Source organism: Cibotium barometz, chromosome 25, assembly GCF_041138505.1.
Source record: "Cibotium barometz isolate CiBa-2024 chromosome 25, ASM4113850v1, whole genome shotgun sequence".
Taxonomy (NCBI): Eukaryota; Viridiplantae; Streptophyta; class Polypodiopsida; order Cyatheales; family Cibotiaceae; genus Cibotium; species Cibotium barometz.
In genome coordinates this window covers 32,952,033-32,965,348 of record NC_141070.1, presented here as the reverse complement: position 1 = coordinate 32,965,348, position 13,316 = coordinate 32,952,033, and the positions used below count along the sequence as shown (strand labels likewise).

Below are 13,316 nucleotides of genomic sequence, written 5' to 3'. Positions count from 1 at the left end.
GTCAAGGGGACAGGGAAGTCAAGAACTCCGAATTCAAAGACCAACCCCTTCACTCCAGTCTAATCAGGGTCCGTATCGCCCAAGCCAGGGAAACCCCAGAAGAATTCCAGCCCAGCCATCTGCCTCTATCCAGAGTAATCTCAGAACTCCTTCCCAGAATTGGAACAACAAAAGAGAAAGAGTTCTACCTCAGACTGCAACAGCCAAAGCAGTCACAATTTCAGATGTAGTAGAAGAAGAAAAAGGGCAGATCTATGCTGCAATTGAAAATCAAGGGCCTAACCAGCAGTTCTCCGTCATCCATACTCCAGCAGAGTATCAGGGTAAGCCTTTTAAGCTTTTGATTGATTCAGGCAGTTCTCATTCATTCATTTCCCCTGGATGCTTGCGTAAGCTAATCTTAGAACAGAAATCAGGGAAACCTATGCAAGTTGAATTGGCCAGTGGGAAGACTCTTTTCACTCACCATGAGACAGATCTTATCCAGTTCAATCTAGATGGTAATGTAACCGACTGTCAGTTCAAAGTCTTACCTCTAGGAGTTTTTGATGGAATCCTTGGAATGGATTGGCTCCACAAAAATCAAGCTGACATACACTGTCACAATGGAACCATTTCCTTCCATGACCTTCACGGGAACAAAGTCCATGGAACTGGAGTTTCCGGATCCCCAGACCTTCAGTTAGTAAAAGCTTCCAGGTTACTGAAAGGACTTAGGAAGAAGCAGCAAATTTATGTTGTCAAAATGAACCCTGTAGACTCAAAGCTTAAAGCTAAAGAACCAGAATGGTTAAGAGAATTTGATGATCTATTCCCAGCAGAGCTAACTGAAATGCCTCCAATTCGAGAAATCGATCATGTGATTGAATTGACCCCCGGAGCTCAACCAGTAGCCCTACGCTCTTACAAAATGCCAGTTCTTGAAGCCATCAAACTCAAGGAACAGCTTAGGCAACTATTAGAACAAGGGTTTGTAAGACCTAGTGTTTCACCTTGGGGTGCGCCAGTTCTCTTTCAGAAAAAGAAAGATGGAACACTTAGACTCTGTGTGGACTACAGAGGTCTAAATCAGCTGACAGTTAAGAATAAGTATCCTATCCCAAGGATTGATGAGCTTTTGGACAGGCTAAATGGAGCCCAGATCTTCACAAAAATAGATCTCAAATCCGGGTATTACCAGATCAGGATCAATGATCCAGATATACCAAAAACAGCCATCAATACTCGCTATGGGCATTATGAATTTACTCTCATGCCATTCGGATTAACTAATGCCCCAGCTACTTTCAATCGCTCAATGCAGGACATCCTCAGAGAATACATGGATGACTTTGTTCTAGTTTTCTTTGATGACATTCTGATTTACTCAAGAAATGCAGCCAACCATGAGACTCATGTCCGAAAAGTTCTTGAGATTCTAAGGAAGCATCAACTCTTTGCCAAAAAGAGCAAATGCACTTTCTCTGCCGACCACGTTGAATACTTGGGTTTCCTGGTATCCAAAGATGGAATTTCTCCAGATTCTACAAAAATCCAAGCTATCATAGATTGGCCCGAACCAAAGACAGTGAAAGAAGTCAGAGGATTCTTGGGATTGACTGGTTGGAATAGAATTTTTATACCAAAATATGCTCTCATAGCTTCCCCCCTGACTAACCTTCTCAAAAAGAATATCCCATTTCAATGGTCTGCCAAGTGCCAAAGTGCTTTTGATAAGCTGAAGACCGCCTTGGTAACCAGTCCCATTCGGAAACTACCAGATTTCTCTCTACCCTTTGAGGTAGTAACTGATGCAAGTGGTTTTGCCCTGGGAGGTGCACTCATGCAGGAAGGTCATGCAGTGGCCTATGAATCCCGAAAGCTCAGAACGCATGAGAGGAATTATGCTGTCCACGACTTGGAATTGCTTTCAGTAGTCTATGCCTTAAAGTTGTGGAGACATTACCTACTGGGTAAAAGGTTTACTTTGATGACAGATCATCAGAGCTTAAAGTGGATCTTTACTCAGAAGGACCTCAACATGCGCCAAAGAAGGTGGATGCAGACCTTGCAGGAATTTGATTTTGAAATCAAGTACCGCCCAGGCAAAGAGAATGTGGTAGCAGATGCTCTCAGCAGAAAAACCTCCTTGCTTGCAATTACTGTAATATTAAATCCTTTGATTACTCAAGCAAGTGAGAAGATCATGCAAGATAGATTCTTTGGCCCTATTGCTACCCTACTTATGCAGGAAAGCAAAACTCCACAGGAGTTGAACAGAGTTCAAGGGTACAGCCTGGATGATGGCATTATGCATTATAACCGCAGGTTATGCATTCCCAATGATGAGGGAACCAAGGACCAAATTCTGAATGAAGCCCATGACAGCCTTATTTTGCAGGACATCCAGGTTTCATCAAGACCTACATGTCCGTAAAGAAAAGTTTCTTTTGGCCTGGTTTAAAAGAGGATGTACTGAATCATGTACGTCAATGTCTGACATGCCAAAAAGTCAAAGCTGAGAGAGTAAAAATGCCTGGGAAGTTACATCCATTGGACATCCCCCAGATGAAGTGGGAATGTATCAGTATGGACTTCATTACTGGATTACCTTCAGTGCAATCAGGTTACAACTCCATCTTCGTGGTAGTCGACAGACTAACCAAAGTTGCCCATCTGATTCCAGTAAAAGAAACCTACACTGCAGTGGATGTGGCCAGAGTGTTCCTCAAAGAAATCTTCAGATTGCATGGCCTACCGAGGAGAATAGTAAGTGACCGAGATCCCAAATTTACTTCAAGGTTTTGGACTGCATTTTTTGAAGCAGTGGGAACTTTCTTGGATCTCAGCACAGCTTATCACCCTGAGACCGATGGTCAAACTGAAAGGGTAAACCAAGTAATTGAAGATATACTTCGAACATGCTGTGGTGGCAGGGAACCCAAGAAGTGGCTAAGCTATCTGCATCTAGTCGAGTTCGCCTACAATGCTTCTTATCACCGAAGTATCGGGATGAGCCCTTTTAAAGCTCTGTATGGACAAGATTGCTTAACTCCATTAACTTGGTCTGACCCATTGATTAAGGTCGAGATGTCCAGACAGATGCTTGATGACATGGAGCAACAGATGCAGTCAATTCGTAAAGATATTAAAGCTGCCCAGGATAGACAGAAGCAATATGCGGATAAGAAGAGGACAAATAGAGAATTCAAAGAAGCAGATATGGTCTTCATTCGAGTACGGCCCAAAAGAAGTTCCTTATCTCTTGGGAAGTACAAGAAGTTATCACCCAGATATTGTGGGCCATATCTGATTACAAAGAAAGTAGGTGACTTAGCCTACGAGCTTCTTCTACCTCCTCATCTCAAAATTCATAATGTATTTCATGTAAACCTTCTAAAGGAATATGTGCCAAACTCAAATCATATGCTTGATGATGAAATCCTAACCTCTTCAACCCAAGGACAGATGGAACTCCAACCTGAAGAAATTCTCGATGTTCGAGAAAAGATTCTCAGGAACAGAATTCTCAGAGAATTATTAGTAAAATGGAAGTTCTATCCTTTTGAAGATGCCACTTGGGAGAATGAAGCCGATCTGTTCAGGGATTATCCCCAGTTTGCGAGATGAGGACATCTCGCGTTTTTCAAGTGGGAGAGAATGTAAGATTCCTCCCCAGCCTCTCAAGATGTCCAGCATCTTCCCATGTAATCAAATCCCTCTTCAGAAATATAAAAGATCTTATTTCTAAGTGTTTTAGCCTAGAGAGAGAAAATTATTCTAGAGAGAGAATATTCAGATTATGAATATTTTTGGATAGAAAAATAACTCATACTATTAAAATAAGTTCCCCTGAAACAGAAATTCAAAAAAAAATTTCCAATGTACAATTGGAATTAAAAGGGAAATAGGTATAAAGGACCTTAGTCTAAGGGTCTAGATTTTCAGAAATTTTTGGATTATGGTCCAATTAAGGTTCATATGGGCCAATAGCATCAATCCATGTGTAGGGAGGAGATAAATCCAATTTGTAAAAGAAGATACCCAAAAATGAGTAAATGCTCACATAAGATGAAGAGTTGAAAATGTACAAGGTTTATTAGTAAAAAACTATGAGCAATATTAAAAATATGAGATATTTTGGGTATCCAAAAATGAGTAAATGCTCACATAAGATGAAGAGTTGAAAATGTACAAGGTTTATTAGTAAAAAACTATGAGCAATATTAAAATGATTCCATTATGACACATATGTAAGGAAGGGGAGTTCTTTAAAGGAGGTGCATATTTCACATAAGATGAAGAGTTGAAAATGTACAAGGTTTATTAGTAAAAAAACTATGAGCAATATTAAAATGATTCCATTATGACACATATGTAAGGAAGGGGAGTTCTTTAAAGGAGGTGCATATTTCACATAAGATGAAGAGTTGAAAATGTACAAGGTTTATTAGTAAAAAAATTATGAGCAATATTAAAATGATTCCATTATGACACATATGTAAGGAAAGGGAGTTCTTTAAAGGAGGTGCATATTTCACATGCTTGAATGAGTTTTAAACTCATAAAAAATTTGAGATATTTCATCTCTCCTCTCTCCTAATTCAAGTCTAGTTCCAAAAAGTTAGCTTAACTGACCAAAAAATGGTCAAAAATTGACCAAACTGATTTGGAAAATTCTAGAATCAGTTTGTTTGGTTAGGAGCTCAATTTTTCCTATAAATAGAAGCCTCCCCCTTGTTGAAAAATATATAGTGTTTATGCATCGTTACTCTACTCCACCTAAGCCAAGAACTGTGAATTCATTTAATAATTCACTAAGTAGCTTGATGAGAGCTCTAAGTGGCTAGCTCTATAGCAGCCAATTTGCTATTGTCAATATTCTGAACACCCTACTTGTTTTCCACCTTCTCTCTCACTCTCCTTCTAGATGAGACAGAGGAGCCTCAGAATTGTGTTGTGAGTAGACCAACAAGAGGAGGGTACCAACTTGGGACAAAAAATGAGTAGAAAGCACAAATAGCAAAGGAGAGAGAGTCACAAAACCTATTATCTAAGCAACCAAGAAGATAGTCCTAATTACTCTCTAATCACCAAGACAAAGCGATAGAATAGACCTCTATGAACCTAACTATAATCTCCTAAACCTATGCTCTGATACCATGTAGGAAATCATGGTGGATCAAAGATTAAGAACAACATTATAACACGATTAAGAAAATGCTAATACAAGATTAAGAATAATAAACAAGATTAATCAAAGCATAAATGCCAATAACATTGGCATAATGCTCAATTGATCTCTTGTGAATGAGTGTTACAAGTTACCAAATGAGGCCCCCAATCCATTCTTTTATAGCTTGAGAAAGCTACCCACACCATGAGATCATCGATTATGTCACTACACCATTGACTAGGTTCAATGTATGAGCATCTACCTAGGCTCTTTTACATGAGTGAATAACTCCATTTTTGCCCGTGACATCATCGATTATGTCACTACACCATTGACTAGGTTCAATGTATGAGCATCTACCTAGGCTCTTTTACATGAGTGAATAACTCCATTTCTACCAATGCTTCTAACCTTTGAATACCATCTAATGTCCACACAATATATCTATCATACCATGTCTAATGCCATACCATACTAATTCCATCCCAATGTCCATGATGCCTTCATTGTAAGTGGCCATTGGTGGTAGCCAACTTCCAACAATGCTTACCAATTGCTTCACCAAAGCATGATGGTTCCACATGCTTAACCATTGACATCGTGTATGCATAATGCATTGCATACTCTTTGTACGTCAACCTGTCCATGGGATACCTTACCCTTTGTGACCTTCTCACAACCTGTGGCTCACTATGAACCTTTCTTGCATGTGGTGGCACATACCTTTCTTGCCTTACCCCCCCTGGTGTATGTAAGGATGGGATGCCAAGTTCCTCATCAAGGTTTTCCATGCCTAAGGAATCATAACCTATGATACCAACTCCTTCCACTTTCTTCTTTCCCTTATCCAAAGAACTACTACTAGTGCTACCTTGCTCATTTCTCAATCTTCCATTTCATAGGTTCACACTGGTACCATCACTCGATCTTACAAGTCCTGACAATGAAGTAGACACATCATTTGGCAACTTTACATGAATTTTTGAATCAATGTCATCTACCATGACATCCAGCTTGTCCTTGTACCAACTTGCCAATTCATCAAGCACAACATCTCTTGATATAACCACCTGCCTTGCATTTGGATTGTAGCATTTGTAGGCTTTCCTATCTTTTGCATAACCAATGAATATGTACTTCTCTACCTTAGGATCCAACTTCCTCCTTCTTTCATCAGAAACATGTACATAAACAATGCTCCCAAAAACCTTGAGATGACTAATGTCCGGCCTATAACTTGTAAGTCTCATCTCAAGTGTACTCTCATGCATGGAAGTTGTGGGTGTCTTGTTCAACACATACACCACGGTAGCACATGCCTCGACCCAATAGTGATTCAGCATGTTCTTCTAATTGAGCATAGCTCTAGCTACTTCACATATCACACGATTCTTCCTCTTAGCAACTCCATTTTACTGAGGAGTGTACCTGCAAGTAAGCTACCTTCTTATCCCATGCTTTTTAAGATAGTCATCAAATTCACATACCACACGATTCTTCCTCTTAGCAACTCCATTTTACTGAGGAGTGTACCTGCAAGGAGTGTACTGAGGAGTGTACCTGCAAGTAAGCTACCTTCTTATCCCATGCTTTTTAAGATAGTCATTAAATTCATGCAAGGTGTATTTTCCACCACCATCTGACCTCACATATTTGATCCAATTCCCATATTGCTTTTTTGCATATTCCTTGAAAGCAATGAACTTTTCAAGAGCTTCACTCTTCTCTTTAAGAAAGTATATCCACATAAACCTTGTGTAATCATCAATGAATGTGATGTAGTACTTGTTTCCATTCATAGTTAGGGATTGAGCTAGCCCCCAAATATCACTATGAATAATCTCCAATGGCCTATGGCTTATGTTGCCTTCCTTTGGAAATGGAAACCTTGCTTGTTTCCCAAATTGGCATGCTTCACATACATGATGACTTCCATCATTCTTAAACCTGGGTAAGCCAGCAACAATGCCTTTTACTTGCATGTTATTCAATCTCTGAATGTTCACATGTCCAATTCTCTTATGCCACATGTCTATGTCCTGCACAACTCCATGACTCTTTGAGAACATAGTTGAGCTCAATTCTGGTAATCTTGCTTCAAGCTTGAATAGCCTACCTTCCTTCTTGCCTTTGGCTATCAACCTGCAGCCATGCTTGAAGTCTTCAACAAAGCAACCTTGCTCATTGAACCTGACTTGTAGTCCCTGTTCTACCATTTGACCCATCGATGCCAAGTTCTTTGTGATAGAAGGTACATACAGTACCTCTAACATGTTCTTTACATTTCCACCATGAGTAATAGGATGCTATGTGTCATCACCTATGACCACATAACCTTGAGTCTCCATTGGTTGCATCTTCTCAAACCATTCACCATGGCAAGTCATATGGTTTGAGGCACTTGAATCCATGTACTAAGACTCATCTCTGCCATCACTATTAGATATCATAGTTCCCATAACATGTGTCATAGTAAATAAATTATTTGAATTTCCATCATTGTTGCTAGTAGAGGCATAGTTACCATGCTATGGTCTACCACTTCCATTTCTTACATCATTTTGCTTTTTATAGCAGCCCTTCACCATGTGACCAAGCTTGCCACAATACTCGCATTCAATCCCACTAGCATTATGTTGTTGGCCTTGCCAATGACCTCTTCCTCGAGTACATGTTCTCCCCCTGCCTAGGAAGTATGTATTTCTACCACTACCACCTCGTGCACCATATGAATTTTAAAAATTATGTGGTGGTCTATCTTGCCAACCTTGGCTACTTCCACATCCTTTGAAAAAGGATCTCCCCCTACCTCTCGCATCTCAAGAGTAGAATGCTTGATCCCTAGCATGAGTAGATGTACTAGAGATAGTACCAAGCCCAAGCTTCATCTCTTCAATTATGAGCAATGAACAAAGCTCATGAAAATTTGGGGGGTTGTCACCTCTCACTGTAATAGATGCATCAAAATTTTTGTATTCTTTGCCCAAGCCATTCAAGGTAATGGCTACCAAATCACTATCATCCATCGGTGTATTGATGGATGCAAGAGCATATGCTAGGCTCTTTATCTCTTAAACATAGTCATGCACACTTCTACTATTTCTCACCACACTGTGCATCTTTTGCTTCAATTGAAGTTTCCTTGCCTATGTATTAGTGTTATACAACCACACAAATGTATCCTATGCATCCCTAGGAACATCCTTGTCAACTTAAAGTCTCAAAACAACCTGACAAGGGGGGGGGGGCTTCTATACCATTAATAATATATTAATGCTCACTAGATACTTGGTTTATACCACAAACCCATGTCTCTAAATTCAAGAAACTATAACACGGGTACAAGGCAAATCCTTCCAATACCTTTGTGAGTGCACAACACGATTTAGGCTACAATTAATGATACAAAAAGGATGCAATTTGAAGACCTTCTAATGCTGTAATTTGGGGTATTTAGAGCCCATTAATTTATCAGAAATAATGATCAAAAACTTGAAAAGAATCATATAAAAATTCATAGCCAAATTCAAGATATAAACATTACAAAATTACTCTTTTTCACCTTTTTATGCCTAAATTTAAGCATAAATTATGATTATTTAAATAATATTAATCCTTCTCTAAAACTAAATTATTTTATCTTAAAATTAACACTATTTAATTAACTCTACCAAAAAAAGAATCATATTAAATTTCCTTTCCTATCTCCATGTGTAAGCATGTGAAAATTGGGAAAAAAAACATACTTTTGGGTCACAAAGAACACAACTTTCTACATTAAAGGAAGAGCAAGGGGAGTCGAGGGATTTATCCCATATGGCTGCAAATTCCTATTTCACAAAAACTATATCTAGCAAATTAGACCATTTATATCACAAATTAACAAAGAAATAGAATGGGGAGAAGGGGGAGAGCATTGACCTCACTTTTACGAGTATGAAGGCTTTGGAATTCACCTAGGGGGACGATCTAGGCGCCTACTTCTTGTGGATCCCCCCTTCCTTTTCTCCTTTTGTACAAGAACAATGAGCACCAAATTCAAGGTTTGGGAGGAGGGCTCTTTATAGCCCAACTAGCCCCACATGGACTAGACTAAATGGTGGGCTACCCTCCACAAGACTCAACTACTTTGGGGGCTACCTAACTACATGCTACCGCATAAAAGAGAGGCCACAGAGTTCAGTTAACTGGGAGCTTTTGCATTATCCCGTTTACACCTTATTAATTGATCATAACATTTTCAACCTTACAATTGGACATTTAATACTTCCAACCTTAATGCAACCCTTTATACCATATTTTTCCATAATTCCTATAAGGTGAACCACATACCTTGGTGTTTTTTATTTTCTTTTTAATTAATTTTCTTCCTTAATTTTTTGGACACTAAGCACATCATTTCCTAATTTTTCAAGAAGGCTCAACATAAATAATTATCTACATGTAAAGTATAATGTGCATAATGTGCACACCTAAAAATATCAAGGAGGGTAATTAAGGAAAAAATGTGTACATGTACACACATGCATGTGCTAGAGAGACATTTCACATTAATGTGCATGTGTGCTCATGGAGCATTAGAGGGGTTCTAACCCTTGAAAATTTTCAAGGTGAAAAATGTGCATGTGTACATGTGTGACCCTTCATATATTTTTATGAGATTTAATAATAAATTTATACGAGAAGAGAGTTAGTAGTTCTTTACTCACATGGGGAGGGATCTTAGAGGGTAAGACACTCGCCTAATTGGGGAGGGATCTTATTTATACGAGAAGAGAGTTAGTAGTTCTTAACTCACATGGGGAGGAATCTTATTTATACGAGAAAAGAGTTAGTAGTTCTTTACTCACATGGGGAGGAATCTTATTTATACAAGAAGAGAGTTAGTAGTTCTTTACTCACATGGGGAGGGATCTTATAGGGCAAGACTCGCCTAATGGTTTTTGGTTAGGAGGCAGTTATGCATGCCGCTTATGTGTTAAACAAATGCCCCACCAAAGCATTAAACAGTGATGCCTTATGTCATCACTCCATTTTAATATTATTCTATTGAAAATGGTTTCCAAAATATAAAAAAGAAACCAAACAATGTTACACTTTTGTGCTATATAAACAAAAAAAAACAAAGTAAACTATCTTTTACACCTTACCCTCGAGAGGGGAGGGGGAGGGGTTCACTGAAAATAAGTAAGTGTATCATATAGGTTCAACATAAAGGGTGGTTTTTTAAATCTTTTTTTTGAGGGTACCATTTGTGGGGGTATTCACGGCTGAGCGTAAAAAGTTATCGCGGTTTTAAATTGAAAATTTGTGGATAAGGATGCAAAAAATTCCAGAGTGCAAAACCATGAAAGCGAAGAAGGAAAAGTGAAAGCTTAATATGGCCACATGAAGGGATTTGAGGAAAATGAGGAGATGATTGATACAATTCTCTCGAAAGTGGAGCACGCACTGAAGGGCATATATTTCTTGATGAGGACGCATGAGAGGCATATTTCTTGAGGACGCACTGAGGGGCATATTCCTTGTGGTAAAAGTTCTTTCACGCAGCTAATATAAAAGGGAGTATGCAGCTAGAGAGAGCGAGCGAGCGAGCGAGGTGCCCGAGAGAGCGCGCTAGCTGCGCACCTTGAGAGAAAGAGAGAGAGCGCGTCTAATAGATCAACTTGGTCTCTTGAGATTGCTCCCACGATGTTAAAAACTTCTCTATCTCTCATACACACCCCGCTTGTTTTTGTCTTGCTTACTCTCTCTTTTCCTCACACATTCTCTTACACACACTTCTTGTTTCTTTTGTCCCACACACGCATGGACTCTTGCGCTAGTAGCAGGGATAAAGTAGCCTAAAGTAGGCTTTTATGTGGCGGATTTGTCATCAGCCCATTGTGGGATATTCCTTCACCACTCTAGGGGGATGATTCACTTGAGTGTTCAAGGGCAAGACCCCCTCACACACGGTGTGTACACATGAGTGTCCCTTCCCAAGCTTCATACATAAGGGCTTTAACTTAAAACCCCAAAGTTGAGAAGCCCTAGCTTTATAGCTAGACCAACTTTTGAGGGAGTGACATTGACCTTAGGCCCATGTCACACAAGGGGGTGGATGGACGAGGTTCTTTAAAAAAAGGACTAATCAAAAGTGGCACCAGCCTGCTGATGTCTTGTCACAACATCACCCCACCAACATTTGCATGCTAAGTTGGCATGCCAACTCAAGGCCAACTTTTGGGGGAGTTTGGGCCGTTTGTTCACCCTGCCCAAAGTATGAATAGTGAGAAAAACTGACAAAAAGTGCATTGCTTGCCCACCCACATGTGACAAAGTGCCCATGGCCCCTTTGTTCACTTGCCCAAGTCACAAAAATGGCAAATTTACTCTCATAATAGGCTTTAAGTGATACTTTAGAACAACATTAGTAAATTTTTTGAATAAAAATGGAATTTCATGTCCTCAAGAGCTATAATAGATAAGGGTTTCTTTTGATACCCCTAAAAGCATGCTAAACATAGGGCCTTTGTGTGTGCACCCGAGTTTCATTTCCACATGATTACTTGGGGTAATGATATTACATTTTGTGAGTGTTGAGGTTTAGTGAAAAAACTAGCTTCTCTTTAACTTATGTTGCCAGTTTCGAGTATTTTCTCTTCATGTATGTCTCTTGAATCTAGTCTATATTATGCAGGTCAATATTAACAAACTCAATTCCACTCAAAAAAGGCGCATCTCTTTTGAACACCGAATGTCCGGCATAGCCAATCCCGAATTTCCCTCTTCTAACAAGATCACAGAGTTTGCGTTGAAATTCCCCTCCCTTGAGCTAACAGCTCCTGTAATCATAGACTGGGCAACTTCTGGCTATGAGCAGGTTCCAGGCATAGGCAGCATGTTCAACCGTATAGCACACAATCGAGAGTTGTTGGCAAGCCCCGAATCCTCAACAACCTTGAGAAAATTGAAGGAGCTAAAGGAAAGTATAGATGCAATAAACAAGGTGTACAACTTGTATGACAGTAACTACAAGGATGACACTAAGCTCAACAATGTGAAGGACGAGGTCAATCAAGATGAGAGCAATGTGCGTTCTATGATAAAGGCTTATTTAGACGATCCTCTCAAGCCTCTTCAGGGACCTTTAGTGCTATGCTCGCTTGACAAGGGCATCCCATTTTTACAATATGAGGTGCATGAATCTGCGCGAATATCTTCAGGCGACTACCGCCCCGTAGTATTTGATGATGTGCAGAATCCCAAGGAATTCTTTCAACAACGCAAGAGGGTCTCTGCCATCCAGCTACGCTCAAGTGATCGTCTGGTAAGTTGCCTTGTTGTCACTTACTCTGGTGAAAACATGCAATCACAGACACTCAATCATTGCACTCATGAGCATGACTCCGGTAGCCATCTTAGCTACGTTCTCAATGTGTTGCCCAGCCACTACATTGAATTTATGTCTGGTAGAATTGGCTCTGTCCCTGGTATGGCTCCCCGTCCAGTGATCACCAACCTTGCTTTTATTCTTGATGATGAATCTTCCGTCTATGGTGGTCCTTATCAAGGCCAGCAATTTGGATGGACCAAACCCAAAGGCTCATTCCTCTTGGGCTTCAAAGGTTGCCATGGTTGGTACATTGAAAACCTTCAGGTTGTCTATGCTTCCTTCTCACCTGCATATTGGTCCCCAAACTAAGTTACAATCTATCCAATGTGTCTCTACTTTTGTAAGATTTATAGTCACGACTATAGTTACAATCTATCCATGTAAGATTTATAGTCACGACTCTCCCTATTTCCACATCAATATTACTGTTTGAAAACTTTAGTATTTATATTATTTGTATATTTCTTATTGTCTCCTTGAATTATCACAAGAAGTTTTAGACATTTTGCCACTGTGATTCCCACATTGCGGATTAAGATTTATAGTCACTTCCACATCAATATTACTGTTTGAAAACTTTAGCATTTATATTATTTGTATATTTCTTATTGTCTCCTTGAATTATCAAAAGAAGTTTTAGACATTTTCCCACTATGATTCCCACATTACCGATTATGACAACATCATGAGCTTCTGCAGGTGAGGCAGAGCATGCCTAGCTGGGTGCGATGGGGGGCACGGGGCAGCTGCCTCCTACCCCCGAATGAGAAAAACTAGATTTTA

General features: G+C 39.6%; 1 protein-coding gene across 1 annotated transcript in view; it reads left to right on the top strand.

The window, feature by feature from the left end:
• Positions 1-13,036, top strand: part of LOC147624484 (uncharacterized) — a 97,726-nt gene extending 84,690 nt beyond the window's left edge. Inside the window, exon 2 of the mRNA XM_086819491.1 lies at positions 11,838-13,036. Coding sequence (XP_086675617.1) covers positions 11,838-12,842 — 1,005 coding nt within the window. The 3' untranslated portion in view covers positions 12,843-13,036. The remainder of the gene's footprint in view (positions 1-11,837) is intronic.
• Positions 13,037-13,316: the final 280 nt, after the last annotated feature.